The 20544-nt window shown below is 32.2% G+C and overlaps 3 protein-coding genes and 1 pseudogene across 4 annotated transcripts; all 4 read right to left on the bottom strand.

Annotated features, from left to right (window-relative positions):
* Window positions 1-648: 648 nt before the first annotated feature.
* Window positions 649-1754, bottom strand: LOC133796779 (desiccation protectant protein Lea14 homolog). Its single transcript, XM_062234430.1, has 2 exons — window positions 1440-1754; window positions 649-1081 (listed from the first exon to the last, which is right to left on the bottom strand). The coding sequence occupies exons 1-2, from the start codon at window positions 1643-1645 to the stop codon at window positions 832-834; spliced, it is 456 nt and encodes a 151-aa protein (XP_062090414.1). The 5' UTR covers window positions 1646-1754; the 3' UTR covers window positions 649-831.
* Window positions 1755-3285: 1531 nt separating this feature from the next.
* On the bottom strand, window positions 3286-5977 carry LOC133795262 (uncharacterized; annotated as a pseudogene).
* Window positions 5978-10011: 4034 nt separating this feature from the next.
* LOC133793683 (probable WRKY transcription factor 24) lies at window positions 10012-12339 on the bottom strand. Its single transcript, XM_062230983.1, has 2 exons — window positions 11677-12339; window positions 10012-10480 (listed from the first exon to the last, which is right to left on the bottom strand). Exons 1-2 carry the CDS (start codon window positions 12159-12161, stop codon window positions 10303-10305), a joined length of 663 nt encoding a protein of 220 aa, XP_062086967.1. The 5' UTR covers window positions 12162-12339; the 3' UTR covers window positions 10012-10302.
* A 1029-nt stretch (window positions 12340-13368) lies between these two features.
* Window positions 13369-18635, bottom strand: LOC133796778 (large ribosomal subunit protein mL46). 2 transcript variants are annotated; one of them, XM_062234429.1, is made up of 7 exons: window positions 18497-18635; window positions 18252-18413; window positions 17522-17587; window positions 15325-15399; window positions 14421-14550; window positions 14219-14344; window positions 13369-14021 (listed from the first exon to the last, which is right to left on the bottom strand). In XM_062234429.1, the coding sequence occupies exons 2-7, from the start codon at window positions 18404-18406 to the stop codon at window positions 13878-13880; spliced, it is 696 nt and encodes a 231-aa protein (XP_062090413.1). In that variant the 5' UTR covers window positions 18407-18413; window positions 18497-18635; the 3' UTR covers window positions 13369-13877. The 2 variants fall into 2 exon arrangements, with proteins under 2 accessions (XP_062090413.1, XP_062090412.1); XM_062234428.1 differs by having other exon boundaries at window positions 18252-18544.
* Window positions 18636-20544: the final 1909 nt, after the last annotated feature.

The following is a 20544-nucleotide window of genomic DNA, read 5'->3' as shown; positions in this document are numbered from 1 at the left end:
TAATTTTATCTCAATTTTAATTAATTAATAAAAATATATAATTCTAGAAAATTATTTAGAATTTATTTTACAAATAAAAAATAATGTATATTTTCTAAAATTTAATTTAAATAATATTGAATAATATTTTTATATTAGAAATTTTAAGATCATTTTTTATTTTTAAAAGAGATTTTATATATTATATTAATGTTATAAATATATATTTAAAGATATTTATTGATTAATTAAAATTGTGATAAAATTAGTGTAAAATATAACTTTGCAACAAAAACAATTACTTAGTAATTTAAGTACAACATTTTAAACTACTTACTAATTTTTTTAATAATTTAAATATAATCTTTTGAACTACTTAATGATTTTGGACCAAAGTGGTGGGAACCACCCTTTAGAAAATTAAGTTGTAAAACTATTAGTATGGGAAGTTTAAAAAATAGTTGAGATTTTAAAAAATTACTAAAAATATAGAATCTGAAAAAATTGTAACAATTGCAACAGTAACATGTTATCTTTATTTTTATAATTTATGATGTGTAATTGTAATTTACGTGTGAACATGGGCCGAATTATTAATACTAATGGATCAAAATTAAGAACTTAATTTAAATTAAACATTGAGTAATGCGATCTCAACACCACACAATATAAAAAGTAAAGCGCATAAAAAACTTTTGCATATTGATTAATCTGAAGGATAATACCAATGAAGGTAGAAAATTACACAAAAACAGTACATAATACATGTATAAACATGAAATTAGGTAGAAGGATTTATTTAGTTTTTTGTTTTTGTATCGATGATGTGCTTGGAGTAAAAAGAAGCAACATTTAAAAGACATCGGCGAGAGTGGGGAGCTTGACCTCACCCTTCTTCTCTAGAGGAAGGGTGATGTTACCGACGATAGGAAGATCAATGGTGAGACCAATCTCGAGCTCGTAGTCAATGTCCCAATCCGCACCAATGTCCTTTACCAAGCTCACCAGCAAGCTGTGAGCCACCTTCATTTGTACTTCCAGTAAAGTCCTGTCATGCCCCTTCAGCGATCCTGGGTCCGGAATTGTACCCGATGCTATCTCTCTGTTTTTCATTTCAAACAAATCCAATATGTATTTATGATGAGGTCATATGATCAAACAAAATCTTCTTCATAATCTATTCTATTTACATACTCTCAAAAGTTTTTGTATCAATTCATTATACATATAGATGATCAGTGATCTATCGATATACACAGAGACCTGCTTTTTGCCGGCCCCTAAATCCACATCATGTTATATAATTAAGTATATGTTTCTTCGGAACAAAATCAAGGAAAAAAGAAAAGAAACAGAGATCTTCGAATGAAAAAAATATATGTTTATAGATCCATAGAATTAATTATGTGAAATATAATGATAAGATATAATAAGAGGGGAATGGATGATGAGTGTCGAACCTTCCTGCACTTCTGAGGAGATAGCAGATGTCACAGATAGGTATGTCAACGCCGTAGGGGTTATCCACAGTGATCTTGGCCAGGTACTCGACGGAGCTAAGGCTCACGCGCTTGAGATCCACGTCCGTCACACTCGCCTCCGGGGTCTTCACGTTCGCCGCCACTTTCTCTGCCAAAAACGCCTTGGCCTTCTCCAAGAACGACATTTTTTTTTATTTCTTCGGAAACCAAAAAACAGAGAGGTTTCTTTTTTCTTTTTTTCGACTTTTCCTGAATTGAATTGAATAAGATGTGATGAGATCAGATAGAGTCGGTGTGATACTAATATATATATATATATATATAGATAAATGATCAAAATTGAAGACAGAGTGTGGGTTTTTAACACGTAGCTTATGGCGATGCCGCGATTCGGACACGTAACACCATACGTGTGGCACGTGATTATCCCCGCGTTAACAGATCTGTGATTGATGAGTATTTAGTATAAGGGGAAGGGGACGCGTTTGGATTAAGATATATGGTGGATTATTTATTTATTATGGTAAATGGGACGATATGATGATAGGTTCTCTTTTATCCTATTTACGTCTATTTTCAGTATTTTATTAATAATTTGATGTATTTTTCAATCGATCAATTTGGAAAGAAAGAATAGAAAATAGGTATATTCTCGAAGTATAATTAGCTGGGTCCTACCATATATATATGTATTATCGTCATCTCAATTCAGAATGAACAATTAGGTTCCTTTTAGGCTCCCCACTTACTTCCCATATTAATATCATCATTTAAGATCTCCATTTATAAGAAGAAGAAAAAAACATTTTATTTCAATTTCTTTTCTACAAAGCATGAACTCTATTAACTATACATAATATTACCAAACAACTAAATACCGTTCATTAAATTAAATGTCATATATACTATACGTTGAATTTAATCAGAATATTGTTCATCAATCAATATAAATACACATATAGTATATGTGAATCAATTCCTTTTAAATTATTATTATTATTATTATTATTATTTTCTTTCTTGAAATTAATTTATATAGCTAACACTCTGACTTTTTTCCTTTTTCTAGAATGAGACTGGAATATTAATGTTTTAGTCTTGTTAGTTACGGTTTATTAGTTTTAGGTTTCCAAACCTCACATATTTTTCAAGATGTGACCATGATATTTTTATAGGTGACTGATAAAAGTCACAATAATAAACAAATCATATGTTAGTAATTAAGGTGTGTAAAAAATTATTCGAGTAAAAATATTGTAATTGAGTGCTTGTATAAGCTCTTGATGATCTTATTCTTATCACCATTCCACCATTTACTTCTTTGAGTTGATAATCACTGACTTCGAATTATGTAAAATATTATAACATTATTATCTCCCTCTTCAAGAATAGAGGGAGAAGCTAATTAATTAAGTGAAGGTAAGGCAATGAGAATGAGATATAATACATATCACCAAACTCGCGTCAACTTTTGTTACTCTCAGATATGGTTTTTATATTATCTCTATGTCCGTTGATTTTTGGAACATCGCAGTACATGCATATTGCTATCAGAAAATAAGTTGAATGTTTTATATATATATATATATATATATATATATGTGGAGAGCTCTTTGGGTAGGGCAGGCCGTCTTAAATATTTCTAAAAATTTGGGCCCCTAACAAATAAAAGAAGTTTAACTAAAAACTAATAATATTTTCAAATATTATTGTTACGATTATATATTTTACAAAATTTAGCACCAAAAATTCAAACTATTTTATTAAAATTGTTATTTTTCCATTACAAACTTTAAGCTAATATCAACATTCTACTTAAAAAGAGTCATCCTTCGCACACTTTTTGAAGCAAATTCATCAACAACTCTTCATATTTTACAGTCTCCAAAATATCATTTTCAATCGCGATCAATGCTAATCCATTAAGTCTTTCTTGTAACATGGTAGACCGCAAGTAGGACTTCAACAACTTCAATTTTGAAAAACTTCTTTCTGCAGAAGCAACTGTCATGGGAATAGTCAACAAAATTCTATACGCAATAACTGTATTAGGAAAACAATCTAAGCCTTTCAAAAACTTTAATATATCAATAGCTCTCATTTTTTTCCTAGGCAAGATTTTTGTTAATAACTTTAACTCCACATATAATTCATTCCCATCATATAATTCATTCCCAGTATCATAATGTTCACTCCACATATGATTCATTCCCATCAATATCATAATGTTCATTATGTTTCAATGCCTTTTCAAAATGACTACAACAAGACTTCAAACTTGCATTGTCTAACGATTGGAGCTTGTCAGAAGTAAACAAGAAACCAAAAATATTTTCATATTCTTGATATTGTTCAAATCGCTTAGTAAGAGAAACAATGGCTTGATCAACAAGGTAAAGAAAATAATTAACTCTAAAAGATTCCTCTCCAGATAACTCAACAGATGTATTCAAATTCTCATCAAATTGTCTTTTTCTTCGAATTGTGCGCCTTTGAGAAAAAACTGGATCAATATTCATTTCAATAGCAATTTCCTTAGCATTATTCAAGGCGTTATAAAAACCAGTTTCTCTATATCCCATGAAAAAAGAAATTAACCCTTTTATTTTTTCCATAGCAACATCAATAAGCATATCCTTTGATTGTAAAAGCTTGCTAACTAAATTAATAGCAAATAATATTTCAAACCAAATAATAATTGCTATTAAAAACTCAAAATCACCAAGCTCATTTGTTGTTAAGGATTTTGCTTCACTTCTTATTTTAGAATCAAGTTCATCCTTTTCCGACACTTCAAGTAAAGCTTCTCTAAAATCTGACATTTTAGATCTTATAGCTTTAACACTATCTACACGACTCTCCCAACGAGTGGATGACAATGATTTTGGAGTCAATCCTTTCACATTATCTTTCAAAATTTGCCATCTCTTAGTAGAATTGGCAAAAATCGTATAAATACGCTGAATAACTCCAAAAAAATCTCTAGCTTTACTACATGATTCAGCCATGTCACATAATGTCAAATTAAGACTATGACAACCACAAGGAGTATAAAAGGCTCTTGGATTTATGTCTAAAAATTTCTTTTGTACACCTTGATGTTTTCCTTTCATATTTGACCCATGATCATAACCTTGTCCCCGCACATCAAATATGACAAGATTAAGTTTTTTCAACTCATTTTGTAGAACATCAAAAAGTCCGTGACCAGTTGTATCATTCACATTTAAAAATCCTAAAAATTATTCTTCAATGCTAACAGAATGTGAAGAAACATCCACATATCTCAATATCAAGGACATCTGCTCTTGATGACTAACATCAGGAGTACAATCAAGTATCACAGAAAAATACTTTGCTTGTTTAACTTTTTTAATGATTTCAGTTTTAATTGCAGAAGCAAGCACAAGTATTAACTCGTTTTGGATGTTATGTCCAAGATAATGATTATGAATATCATCATTTGTAATGCATTTAACATGTTCTTGGATAATAGGGTCAAACTCTGCCAACATTTCAATTAAGCCCAAAAAATTTCCATTACTATTTTGATACAATTTCTCATTAGAACCACGAAATGCCAAGTTATGTTTAGCAATAAATTTCACTATTAAAATAATTCTTAGTAAAACTTTTTTCCAATGATCTTTTTCTTTTTCAATTAGTCTTTGAGTAGCTTTATCAATCGTTTGATTCTTTTCGAGCCTTAGACGCAATTCATACCAAGTGGTCATATTTTTAACATGTTCCATACTGATTTCATGCTCTTTAAGTCTTTCACCAATATGTGCCCAATCACTAAAGCCTTCATTTGTTAACATGCCTCTACCAATCCCACTTTTAAAAACTTTGCAACAAAAACAAAATACTCTATCTAACTCTTTTGAATAAACAAGTCAATCTCGATCACACTTCTCTCCATTTGATAAAACTCTAGTATACAAATTAGCAGTGAATCGTCTAGAAAATTTAGCTTTAGAACCACTCATAATAGAACAATCTCTTTTTGGACCCTTCATCACTAATAAATCAATCATTTTTTAATCAAGAGCATCCCAATTTCTTGGATCAAATATATCAAGCAAATGTTCAAATGGGTTTGATTGCTCTTCATTGTTATTATTATTATCCTCTAAAACATCTTCATTTTCAAGTGAATTATTCAAATGATCATCATCACTATTTTTAGTATTAGAATTTTGATTTTCCATATTATCATTTTCAATGGGCACGTCACTATTATTTTTCACACTATCATTTTCAATGGGCACGTCACCTCTATTTTTCACATCAACACTTTCAGTTTGATTCTCAATACTAACATTCTCATTAGGAACCATGTTTTCAGGAATTTCAACATCAACAATGTCATAATTATGATTTTCTAAAGAAACTTGTGGTTCTTTTATAATAAATTTATCAAGAGCTCCTCTTTGAGATTGAGTTAACTCCTCAATTTTTTTCTTTTTCTTACGTTTTTCATACCCAGACTCATGTTTTCTAATCTTAGGAGGCATAGTGAAAAAAAAAACCACAAGAACTAATATAATGTTTCAAAGAACAATCAATATAGTAATAATTTATTAAATTAGAAGTGAAAAAAGGAACAAAAGAACCTGGTATTCGCTGCTAATTCCATCTTCAAAGTTTAAAAGCTTCAAATTGAAAAAATTCACTCTCACAAATTTACAGTCGCCAATTGCCCAATACCCTTTTCAATTAATTTTCTGATCTATGCAGTGATATTTCTACAACAATAAAAAAAAAAGTAGTACTAATAAGTAGTGATTAATTAATAATTAAATAAAAATTAGTGATTAATCTTAATTAAAAATAGCAAATAAAAATAAAATATAATAGAACGATTAACGATATTAAAGGAGAATGAACATTGAACACTAAACAAAACAACATATTACATATTTTTTTGGCAAAAAAACAAATCAAGAAATAAGAAAGAATAAAATACTATATGACAAAAAAAAAATTAAATTCATATTTCACTTCTTTGTTCTTCATATATATTAAAATATATATAGATACCTTACTTTAAGCTTGACGCCTTGATGGAGAGGTTGATGCATTTGAGACCAAATTGACGTTGATGCCTTGATGGTGAGCCAACCAAAAATAAATAAAAATGAATCAACATTTCACTTACTGCTATTTTTTCTTTTTTGTCTGCAAAAGCCTACCTATCCCTTTCTATTCATGAATTTTACTCTTGATTTTTAATATATAATATTATATATATATGATGAAAGCAACTGACCGTTTGAGAGTTTGACTAAATATTTATGAATTAACAATTTAACATTAAAAGTGGGATTGAGAATAAAAACAGTCTTTAGAAATGGAATCTTTCCTTTAAAAGTGGGAACAGTTTGATTTCATTTATTTTAATAAAAAAAAACTGAAAAGGTAAGTAAATGAATTGGGCCCTTTAGTTTATTGGGCCCTGGGCAATAGCCCAGGTTGTGTTAACCCAAGATATGTTTCCAAGAGGGGGGGTGAATTGGAAATTTAAACTAATTTCGGAAATTTAAAACTTAATATGCCAAATTATGCAATAAATCAAATTTATCAAGTAAAAGCAAATAATATGGCAATCAAATAGATATAGCAAATAATCAAACTTGTAATGTAACGAGTTGAAGGTTAAGAAATTGCAAACTCTCGAATTTTACAAGGTTCGGTAGAACTAAGCCACCTACGTCCTTGGTCTTCAAAACTATGGACCTAGCTTTGAGTTCAACTATCGATCCAAGTTAGCGGGCTTGACTAACCCTTACAACCGGGAATTTTTCACCAAGGTATTTCCAAACCTCTTACAATAGTTTTCCACCACCAAGGACTATCAACCTCTTTTTCGGATTGTTGAAGTGTCAATCTCACTCTAACCGGGTTGTTTACAAAACCGGTGCCAACCTCACCTCAATCACAATATGGGAATGTGTTTGATATTACAAGCAAAAATCACTCTAGAAGTATGATAATACAATGAGAAACCTAGAGTGATTAGCAAGCACACTTAGAAGAAATAAATACAAATTTTGGCTCAAGTGTGTGAATATGTGTTTGGATGAGTTAAACTTTTAAAGCTCTTTGAAATCAATGGATTTGGTTTGGTATATGTAATAAATGCTCAGCCAACATCCAACTTTGAGTAAAAAACGAGTTTATATAGAGTTTGGGAAAAACTAGCCGTTTATAGTCGTTAGGGATTAATTTTCGAAGCTGTCTGCCGCGAACCGGAAGTCCGGATGGGGAACCGAAATTCCGGTTTGTAAGCAACCGGAATTCCGGTTGCCAATCTGGAATTCCGGATGGCAAACAGAGAGCAAAATCTGAATTATGCCTATTTTCCCGTTTTTCAATTCTTTATAACTTTTAGCTCGTTTATCCGATTTCAAAAATTCCAATTGCGTTACGACCGTATCGGGATGTATTTTCTTAAAAGTGAATTTAGGATATTTATTTCTCATTTTAAAAAATCACTATTTTTTAGTACGTGAGTGAGCCAAATTTTATACTTATGACTTAAAGTATACTTGCAATCACTTTACAAGACTAAGAAATGAAATTAAACCTTTATCTTGAGTTTCTTGAGTCTTGAAGTCCATTTCGGGTCATTTCCGGAAAATTTGGTAAAATGACCATTTTGCCCTTGGTCATAAGTTTAACTTTGAAATGCTAATTCACTTTGGTTTTTGCTACAAAATCAACAAATCATTAGTAACAAATAATAATCAAATATTTGTTAATCATCAAAACAATGATACTTAAGAGTTTGGGTCAACAATCTCCCCCTTTTTGATGATATCAAAAATTTGATTATTTTAAAAGGGAAAGAAGATATTTTTAAATATGAATATTAGATTAGCTCCCCCTTAATGTGTGCAAGGGTAAAAGAAATTTACCTTTTAGTTTTACCTTGCATGATTTTGTAAACTCCCCCTCAATATATCACTTAAGTTCAAATAACATTGTTAGTCTTAGATATTGAGGTTTTGCCAAACATTAAAAAATAATCCTATCACTTCTCCCCCTTTTGATTCATCAAAAAGGATGGCAAAGGAATTCACAAAATAAATGGCAAAAATCAAAGAAAACATAACTAGCCATTGATTGAAATAACCATCAAAGTCAACCAAAAATATACAAGAATATGATGCACATGCTATGATGGTGGATGACCAAATCTATTTTACCAAATGATGAAAATAGAGAGAATAAGGGTGAGTTTTGAGAGATTTGGGTAGATAATGAGTGTAAAATCATGTGTGGGGTGTTTTGTATGAGAGAAATGGGTTGAAAGAGTTATTTTTACCCTTAATACTAAACTTCCCGGTTCATCCGGAATTCCGGATGGAATGTGCCCAACCAACCGGAATTCCGGTTGGTCATATATCAGCAGCTTTTTCGTAAAAGTTGTCTAAAAACTTCGTTTTTACTCCGAATGACCCGAAACTTTTTCCAGAACCTTAAATATGATAAAATGAAGATGCTCAAATAAGAAAATCAGCAAAATGTTGAAAATTGAAGATTTTGGGTAGATTTTTCGATTTTAGTCAAGAAAACTGGAAATGTACCCAAAATGAGTTTTATTTATCCAAATTGAAAAATTCTTTTTGCAACACCTCAAGAATGTTAAATGTGAGGTGTGGGAAGTTACAGTTTCGAAAAATGATGAAAATTGAGCATTTTGGGCAAAATTCCTCTTTTAGGCTTAAAACTTTTAAAAATGCACATGTAAAATGCATGAAATGCATTCAAACTATTTTTCAACCATTTAGAACCTATAGGCATACTAATTTCATAAAAAATTTTCAACCATTTAGAACCTATAGGCATACTATTTTTTTTTATGATAGTTATAACAGACATATCATAAATTTTTTAAATATTCTAAATAATTTACGGTTCAAGCAGTTTAAACAGTCGATTACACATATATAAAAAAAACCAGACATGCATAATGCAACTGTCCGTTTGAATCCAGATTTTAGCACTATAAATTATTTGGAATTTTCCGAAAACTAATAAAATACTTGCTATAACTATAATCTACTCCGTCGTATAAAAAAATTTGAGTTATAATAATTTCTCAACGTAACAAAAGCAAAAATGCCCTTCATAACAATTTCTCAATATATATAAATATTCTTGTACTTGAATTCCCTATATATATATATATATGATATTCCAATTTAATAAACATAAAATATTGATTGATTCGATCAGCACCATCGGTGCAGAGATTATGATGATCATAGAATATTTATATTATTATTGGTACCCAATAGATAGAAACATATATATAAATATATATTGGAGTTGACAAATATTACTATAGCTACTATTATTATTCAAAATAAACAAAAGGAAAAGTAGTGATAATTAATGAAAGAGAAGAAAAAAAAAAGTTATAACCTATGATTAATTATATATGTTATATTGCACTGATTTCTGATCAATATTCCATACACTTAAATTAGCTGAAGTACATGGATTAGTAAGTACGTACAAAATCACCAATTACTCTTGCAAATTAAAAAGAATAACGATCGATATATAAAAGTTTCCTTCTTTATAGTATATATCATGATCTCTGTTTCTTTATAAGATCATGATATATTGGGACTGTTTTTTGGTCATGATGATTACATATATATATATATATATATATCCTACTACAAACTTTTACATACCTATATATATGTACCAGAAAAGAGATCAGTGTGATATACATATACATATACATATATATAGAGAGAGTGCAACTGATTATATATCTGCTTAATTAATAAAGTAAGGTACAAATAAAAGAAAGATGGAATGATTAGAAGCTAGAGAGGAACTGCATTTGCCTGAGAAGTGGGGTTAGGGTTTCCATAAGTTTCTCACAAGGATGATTGTGAATTCCCTCGTACGTGGTCACCACAATGCTCGTGTCCTTCGATAGCCTCTGCACTTGCTTCTTTACGTTACATGTGTGATGCGTGCATCGATAATAGCTCCTTTACATTTGCAGATCAATCAAAGAATCAATAATTAATTAATAGCTGTAGCAGCTATATATATATATATATATTAATTAGCAAAGCCATGCATGCATGTTGAGTGAGAAAGATTGGAATAATATTATAACTACTACTTACACTTTACGTTTAGTAATTAATATATAAAAACGTTAATTTATGTCTATTTACTTAAACTTTTCTTTGTGATTTTAATATCTGTCAATCATGATGCAAATTATAAATATATATTGGATAAAATATTATAATAACATCCCATAATTAATACTTACGCACAATTATCGTAATTATTTCTAATGAAAAGAATAAACAAAACAAGTTATGACATACATGAGAGGGCATGAATTAATTTGAGTTTATTACGTGGAATTCCCCTTTGCTATTTCAATTCTCTAACAAAACAAAGAGCTTTTGTTCATATAAATATGTATAGATAGATATTACTTATTTACATACTAGCTAATTCAACATATGCAATTAATATAATTATTAACTAATATTCCAGCTCAACCTAATTTTTACTCTACAAGAGAACTTAAATAAGAGAAGTTAATTAACGTGCTTGAATCTTGCTGTGAAATCGATCATCAGTTCCATACTTTCACATGCATACAAGTATATAAGCCGATTTTTAAACACAGTTTCGAGATCACATGCATTAATATGCTTCTCGATATAATAATTCAAATATATATATATATGAGTAAAATATAATATGATGAGATCAAATTAATTGAAATGCCAAATTCTCTCGATAACTTACATTCATGCATATGTGTGTGTATATATATACATATATATGACAGATACATCATACATACATCAGTAGTATATATTATTGTCTCCTATATATAAACATCTGACTGTTAAGCTTTCTCTTGATGAAAATTTCCTGTACGTGTTTTACCCGGCCGAGCTGTACTGCCTTTTGTCTTTCTTTTATGTAGATTTGAGATGATCACACAATTCTGATTAGTTCTATTGATAGTAAATCAGATATATTATTCTATCATTAATCCAATATTTTAGAACTTTTCTTGATAATATCGCTTAGCAGTTTTTTAAAAAAAATTAAGTACTGCAACATAAATATTGAATGAAACAAATTTTGACAAATAAACAATAATATATACAATTAGCTACATGTATATATATATATGCATGGTATAGTATACCTGGGATATGCACTGTTCTTGACAGCTTTCTGTCCATATTTTCTCCACCGGTAACCATCGTCAAGAATATCATCAGCACTCCTCGTCTGAAACGCAAACCTTGGCCGAGCCGCCTTCCTAGTCTTCCCAGGGGCTCTCCTCTTATTACTCTGATTATCTTCCTGATCATGATCACCATCTGCTTCACTATTGTTATTGTTACTATTATTCTGCAACACTGTTTTTGACCTACAACTAATACTATTATTCATCGTCATCTCATCGGCGGTGATCCCACCTGTTTGACCCGAGAAAAGGCTGATCCAATCGATTTCCTGATTAGGGTTAGGGCTATTATTCATTAATAACGTTGAGGACGATGTTGAGGATGGAAGCGAAGGCGGTGAGAAGAGGAAATTAGGAGAACTAATTTGGGGTGGTAATGATGGTAAAGATGTTGGTGGTGGAGGCAGTAGAGTTGTTGGAGGTGGATGTTGGCCTTCCATGGCGGGTGTATAGGATTTTTGGTACAATCGAATGAGAAGACGTAGTGTTGTAGAGAAGATCGAGGAAATGAAAATGGTTGAGTATGGAAGTTTATATATATATATATAAGGGAGTTTTAGAACAAAGAAAGTTTTAATAAATAGGATGGTGGAAGGTGAGCTAAGAGGTTGGACTGACCCACATACATGCATATTATATATTTATATATATATAGAAATAGAAATAGAAAGAATTGGTTTGGAGTGAGATTAGAAGATTAGGCCGTAGGGTATATATACGTATATACGATCTTGTCTCTTACAAGTATTGCCTAAACTTTATTTAAAAACAAAATAATATATAATAAAAGTAGTCTAAACTTGCAGGGTAGGGTAAAGGCCAACTACATTTCAACTACTTCGGTTCAACTGCCCTTCTTCAAACGAACGAGATAATAGAAGACGTGCCTCAAAATGCTTATCGTTATCATCTATGCATGATTTTGCATGATTATTCAGTCCTTGTCTTCATCCATTTTTTTATTTTGAGTTTATGAAAAAAGATGCATATATAGTTGCAACTCTATGTGACTATGACACAAGGTTTGAAAGTGCCGCAAAAACGAGTTTTGAGTTCGATAGTATAGACACTGTTTACCAACCAATACAGGACACGGCGAAGCGGCTTGTTTTGACTTTTACTCGTCAACATCTTTGCCAATAAATTTGAAAATGCTGATGCTAGAGCCACGTACTTTTTTACACACAATATGTACCGAAACTATTTATTTAAAAAAAAAAAGATTGTACAAGGTACATTACAATTACAAACCAGACTGCAAATCTAAATGAATCCATAAACATCAGATAATACAACTTGAATTAGTTCACTTCTGTACTAACAACTGTGAGAGAAGGATACCACAAAAGAGAGGCGATAACCACACGGCAAAGACCCAAGACTTGAAAAGTGTAATTGTAATTAACCCAAGACATCCTGACAGAGGTGGTGGGTTTTATTAACATTAAACCCTCTTTAAATTAAACATTTTATTTTATGTAATAATATTATTAGTTATTGGTGAGGTTGGGTGTTTTAATTTTAAACAAAAATAACCGCTGAAAAATGAGAGAATAAACAACAAATTGTTGTCAACATTTTATCGAAGGTTAAAGATTGAGTATTTAAATTAAAGGAATAATGACAACTGCTCAAGGGTAACTGTCCTAGGGAAAACAGATTTGTTAGATTTTAAGGAGAAAAATTTCTTTTTCTCTTGTTTGGATTGAGTCAATAAATTAAGAATTTTTTTCTAGAAAAATTAAAACTTAAATATAGTATAATTATTTAAAATTTACAACAACATTCGAAGTGACGATAACAGAGTCTATGCTAGTATGCTTCATATGCATTTTTTTTCCTTCACTAGAAAAGATACACAAGTTATTGAAGGTGGACTGTGAGAGGCAAACCATGATCAACTCAATAAATTATTGCTGTGACTAAGTTTTTTTTTTTTAAAAAAAAAAAAAGCTAGGCAAATTGCAGGAGTTGATGCACTCAAACATGTATGTGCTAAAAACTCAGGTTGAGATGAATCACTGTTCCCCTGTCATAGCAACTCTAAAAGATTTTCAATTTTTATCAAACTTCAGCTTCTGGATTGAACATGGTCAAAAGTCATCTTGTTGACTCAATTGCAAAAATTTCATACATAGAGCGGAAGCATGTGTAAATCAGCTGATGATCATCTTCTTAAAAAATTCAGCTTGCTCGGGAAAATACTCCAGAACTTCATCCTTGGTCACCCAAACAAAATCCTCGCACTTTTTAATGTTGAACTTGTTGGTTGCAATAACTTGAGACTTGAAGAAGAATCGCTATTTACGCACACATTAAAAAAAATCATCAGTACCTATGGAGCAAGTATACTTAATTACACTTGCAGGCACCATGGAATAGGAATATACATATATATGTATGTATACTTAATTACACTTGCAGGCACCATGGAATAGGAATATACATATATATGTATGTATATCCATGACACGAAAATAGATTAGGAAAATTATACCTTCAAAGATGGAGATTCTGCTTGATTCTCGGTGGGCTGTATAGCTATGTGGGCCATAGGGGCATTTCCAACAAAATAAGTATTGGATAGGTCTCCTATCACATTTTTCAATGCGGACTCTGCACACTGTAAATTTAAGTGAGCTAAATATCAAAGAGGATGCAGCACAAGATTAGTGATTTCCAGGGAAAAGAATCATCACCTTTCGCATGGTCTCCTCTGATTCGTAAACTTTTTCAGGAAAATGCCACACAGGCTTACCAGTAGAGTCCCCATCTGTGGTTCCATAAAGAAGAAGATAAAGCCTTCTATCGAGTGCTCTCTGTAATGACCTGAAGAAAGAAATGGCGGTTTACATAATCAGTCACAGCATCTCCTGACAAAGTGTTGGGTTCAAAATAATGTTGAAGAAAGAAAAATCAAAATTGTCTAGGAAGAACGAAAGAGAACACTTGGTGTTATCAAAATCTTAGCACTTACAGCGTGACACACCTGCTATAATCAATAATCAATAATCCTAGTGCTGATCAATTATTCTGAAATTGGTAAATTCATGTACTTTGTATCTCCACACTATTTACATAAACAATACGAAAATTTGGAGGCTAGTGAGCGATACATGGGGTTTTCCTTTTAACTTGGCCTTACAAGAATTTATCACTTCATGTTTAATAAAGTAGACAATCCATTATAAGTACCAACAACAAGGATTACAAGTAAAAATATATAAAACCGAGAAGAAAAAATAAGTTGAGAAGTAATCACTAGTTATAAACATCAATAAAACCCCATTGACTATCCAGATTTATTTTTATACTGGATCCTCCCGCCACCCTTTTGAGTTTCTTGATACTATAAGCTAACCAACTTTCTCACATATGCCAACTTCTATTAATAGAATTGAATGACAAGTGACAACCATAAATTATAAAACCATATGGCATCGTATTAAGAACACTAAATTTTGTTTCTGCTTAAAAACTAAATTTTAATATGAAGTCCAGGGAGTCGCAATGAAAAGCTCAAGTCAAAAAATTGAAGTAATAAAACAGATTTGATTAAATAAATATAATTCTAAGCATGTAACATTAAAACATACTCCGTACTTTTTGTCATTGTTTTTGTCAGCTTCAGTTATTCGTGGAGCTGGTACATAGTCAATGTGGTAGTCCCCTTTCCCTCTGCACAAAATCAAGTGTTAACAATTAGCGGTAAAATGCTCAATTTGATTCCCAGTTGTATATAAATCAACAAAGCAACATAAATATGATTTAAGAAGTAAGGTCTCTCCAAGTCCTGCGTGATATTCTGAAGGCTTTTTCAGCCATTTCTGGGTTGAAGATTAAGTGTCAATTGTTGGGGCCTAATGTGGCGGAGGAGGTTGTGAACTCTCACGCCTCGATTATCGGTTGTGAGGTTAGAAAATGACCAATGAAATATTTAGGTCTCCCATTGGAAGATAATTCGAGGGTTCAGACCTTTTGGGAGCCAGTTTTGGCTAAGTGCGCAAAAATATTAGCTGGGTGGAAGTGTGTTTTCTCTCTAGAGGGGTCAGCTTACCTTAATTCAATTGGTGCTTTCGTCACTCCCAGTATATTATTTGTCGCTTTTTAGAGCTCCTAAAAGTGTTTTGAAAGTGTTGGGAGAGAATGATGCGTGATTTCTTTTGGGATGGAGCTCATACTTCGGGTTCTTAGCATTTGGTTGCCTGGAATGTTGTTTGTAAACCTTTATTTCAAGGACTTGGGATTGGAAATTTAGAAGGAATAAAGCTTTCCTTTTGAAGTGGTTATGGAGATTCCCTTTGAAGCGTAATTCTCTTTGGCATAAGGTGGTATCGAGCCGTTACGGGCGGGCTGAAAATCTTTGGGATACAAAGGTGGTGGAGAGATTTACTGTGAGGGGCCCATTCCTTTATGGTGAGTATACGAGGTTGGTTCATTTTAAAGTGGGGTGTGGTGATTCAGTGAGGTTTTGGGAGGATGTGTGGATTGAAGGGCAAGCTTTGAAGGATAGGTTTCCGAACTTAGCAGTTATTTCCCAAGCTTAAAACGCTCCGATAGCTGAGTTGGGTGTTACTAGGGAGGTGGGAGCAGGAATGGATTGGAATTTGCGTTTCAGAAGACCCCTTTTTGATAGAGAAATGCCTTCTCTGGTTGAGTTGTTAAGGATCCTAGAGTTTGTTTATTTGCCAGCGACTCTGGATGATAGAAGGGCTTGGGAGCCTGAATATAGCGAGCTTTTCTCTTGTAAGTCTGCTTTTCAGAAGTTAAGTCTCGCTGATGGGCAAGCTCTTGTGCTGTGGGCTAAGATATTATGGAAGAGTTGAGTTCCTTCTAAAGTCAAGGTGTTTGGATGGCTATTGTTTGTTAAGAAGCTTAGCATTAACGATGTTCTTCAACGTCATCGCTCAGTCATCTGTTTTTGTTTTGTGATTTGACTTGGATGTTATGGTCAAGAGTTTGGGGTGAGCTTGGCTTAAGTTGGTGTTTGCTGGGATCCTGCTATCAGCTGTTATGTTGTGGTTTATAGGGGATAAGCGGTTGAATAAGCTATGGAGGTCTACAATCTTGGCCTGCTTTTGGGCAATTTGGCTAGAGCGGAATAACAGAATATTTTTATGATAAATCATCTTCGTGTGATCATATTTGGGAGAGGGTTAAGTTCTGGGTGGCCATTGGGGTGTGTATCATACAAAGGATTTTGAGGGGTTATCCTTCTTAGACCTCACTAAGGAGTGGAGTAGTTTTTTGATTGTGTAGTGGGGTTGTATAGTTGTCTGTTTTTTCTCTTTTCTCTTTTGTGTTTGTTTTTGTTTGTTACCACTGTTTTCCTCCGCCAAAAGTGAGAGGAGGTCAGTCTAAGACAAGGACCTCTGTATCTTTTTTTTTCAAAAAAAAGTTTCTTTCTGCACTCACTTACACATCAATTTTGGTAGAGTCCACGTTTTAGCCACACTAGCATAATCTAAATTGAGTTTCAACAGCAGTAATACCAACACAAAAGAAAAAGACATGGAAAAGATAAACAGGACGACAAGAGCATTAAAATCTTGGCCTCTATAATAGTGTTACTATGAATAAAATGCACCTTTCTACTATGAGAAAGTTAAAACTCTGATCAAAATTAACAGAACACATGCAAAAAAAATTGAGGACTTTTATAATAGTTTTGCTATAAATAAGGTGCATATAATATACCATGAGAATGTGAAGTTTCACTTTTAACAAATGAAAACTATGCAAAGAATACTTCAAAAAGTCAAACATCCAACAATCCATTGTTGAAAACAAAGGAACTTACCGGGAATTAGACTTATCCAAAAGCTCATCAGGATATCTTCTTCGGAACTGCTGTTGCCATCTAAACCTAAAATAGTACAGAAGAGATGGTAAATACCAAAAAACCAGAACAAGTATATATTAGTTAGAAGCTTAATTCTTGATTAAAAAAATCCTAAATACAAGAATTAGCTTTTGGTTGAATAAATGAGATTGTAATTATCATTTACTTTCCATTCACCACTTTGTGGTCGCAAAAGTAAAAGAATACTGAAATCTAAAAGGTTCCTTCGCTGTTCCATGTTCTTAATCAAACATGATATGTATAAGGTCATCAATTGTTCCAACTCTCTGGGGTCCTTCCTAAGAATTATCAAATCATTATTATTATTATTAATTTTTTTTAAAATTTAAACATTCCTATATTTGGATAGGTGATTACCAACAATGAATCCTAGAGAGTCTAGGTCAAGGTATAAACTAAGAAACTAATCGAAATGATTGCAATCTGTGCTTCCAGACATTCACTACCTCACATATCAACGGCGACGAGACTGCATTAATTAATTGCTGCTCAGAATATCACTTAGCAATATATAATAAGGTTTTTTGTTTTAATAAAAGGCATTTTTCACAAACATTTTCCTTCCTTTTTCAAAGCAAGATACAGTCCGAAGGTTCGTAAATAAGTAAATTTTCCCCAAACAGAGATAGAAAAGAAAAATGAAAATTAGAATAGATGGAGAGCTTACGAGAACTCCTGGAAGGCGTAGACGACGGGGTCGATCTTGGGAACAACTACGGGCAACCTCTCGAATAGAACGGAAGCAACGATTCTTTCAGAGCTGGTGGAAAACCCTCTCTGCCTCAAGACAGGTCGAATCAACGACTTTAATGTTCTCTGCATTGTAAATCTAAGTCCCCGAACGTCAGAAACAAAATGCATATACGTAGAGATATAGAGAGAGAACTGGAGCTAGAGAATAATAAGGTTCACCTGAGAAGGGGGGTTTTGGGTATGAAGTGGAGGCGGGCGCAATGGAGGGTGATAGCTCAGTCGAAGGTTTTTCCCCTTTCGCCGGTTTTTCTTTGTTTTTCCATATCAATTGGACTTGTTAGAAAGCCCAAAGCCCATCCCCATTTGTGGACCCAAACAAACTCGGACCATAAATGTGAAATCCACTTCATCAAATTATGAACTTATTAAAAAAAAAAACCGGTTTTTCTTTGTTTTTCCATATCAATTGGACTTGTTAGAAAGCCCATCCCCATTTGTGGACCCAAACAAACTCGGACCATAAATGTGAAATCCACTTCATCAAATTATGAACTTATTAAAAAAAAAAAAGGTCTTTTTCATAATTACCCGTTTTTAGACATACTTAACTAGATATAGCCAGCATCAATCTCTTAACTAAATATATCCGATTTTAAAGCTGTGATTCCTATATTACCTTTACTCATACCGGTTTTATAGTTATAGTTCTTCCTCAATCGATTTCTTCCTCTTCGATCGAACGATTTCTCATTCTCCCATAGATTTTCCACCACCAGCGATTTCTCCTTCTCCCATCGATTTTCCATCACCATCGATTTCTCCTTCTCCCATCGATTTTCCACCACCATCTCCACTGCACTGTTGTTCATCAAATTTCCTCTTCTGTTCCTCTGCCACAGCTACTCAAATTTGCTTGGTGAGTTCTTCTTTCTTTTGAGACTAAATTTCTCTCTTCCTTCTTTCTCAATTTTTATTTTTTTTTTAATTTTTTGAACTGTATGTGTTTGTTGCAATCATACATATAAATTAACATTCATGTGTGTATAAAAATTTAGTGAAGTTAAATGAAATTGAATATTCCATATTATACATAAGTTAAAATGCCTTCTAAGTGTTTGTTAAAATTACTCAATAAAACTGTGACTATGATATTGCAAAAAATCTGCCATTGGGATCATTATCATTATCATGGAGAGTTTTTCTTCATTTTCACAAATTTATAGTGCTAGGAGTTTGTTGATAAAATGCCTCTATGTAAACTATAAATTTCTGGTATAAAAAAGAGTTTGTTGATCTTTGTTTATATGATTTTCAGATTTATATGTTTTTATTTTAATGCTACATTTGGCTCTTTGATTTGGAATTAAATATACTCGAATAAATTCTTAAACTTGTCTGATGTTTGACATGTGTGCTAGCCATTTTTTGGATCATTATTCTTGTACCTATTTGTCCAAAATTGTTGGTTTAATTGATTTTACATTTGTACTTGATAGAGCAAGTCTTGATCTAAGAAAACAAACACCTGCTGCCAACTTGAACAAAGAATTAGATTTTATCCTGACATTAAAGTTGAAGGTTTGTAGCTTGAACTCAATGAAAGCTTTCGTTGATTGACATGATTATGTTAGATATTATACTAAGGTTCTGTTAAATTAATTTAGAGTTTGTTTATATGTAACTGTTTACCTAAATGAACAACTGGGTTTGGATATAGCTGTTAAAAAATTGTTTTGGTGTATTAATGAAACACTATAAATACAAAGCACAGTAGCTCAATCCATTACTTGATCAGAGCTTTTATCAAACACTTTCTATTCTTTAAATGCTATCAGCCAAAAACATCAATCCTCTTCTTCAGCTTTCCCTTGATTCTTTTACTTTCTTGATTCTTCAATGCCTTCCGACACTTCTCACAGTATTGCTCCAGTGGTAGAATCTCCCGCCCCTCCAATGAAAACTCCTTTGTCTGGCTTCTCTGCCCTCACTGCTTAGCTATTGTAGAATACAGAAGGATTTGTTTGTCTTGACTAGCTTTGGCATATGTTAATGCACATTGTAGTTGAACAAGCAATCTGACCTTATCACCCAAAGTAAAGGCTTTTGAATTGGCAAGAATTATTTTATCTTCAGCATCTCTCAATTTTGATTTTAGTATGTTTGTCTATGCAACAAGCAAGTCATTAAACTTTGCATTGCTCCTTTCCAACTTGCTCAAATAATTTTCTTTAGCCTTCAATTCTTCCTTGGAACCTTCAAGCTTTGAT

Source organism: Humulus lupulus, chromosome 8, assembly GCF_963169125.1.
Source record: "Humulus lupulus chromosome 8, drHumLupu1.1, whole genome shotgun sequence".
Lineage (NCBI taxonomy): Eukaryota > Viridiplantae > Streptophyta > Magnoliopsida > Rosales > Cannabaceae > Humulus > Humulus lupulus.
This window is presented reverse-complemented; position numbering and strand designations above follow the sequence as displayed.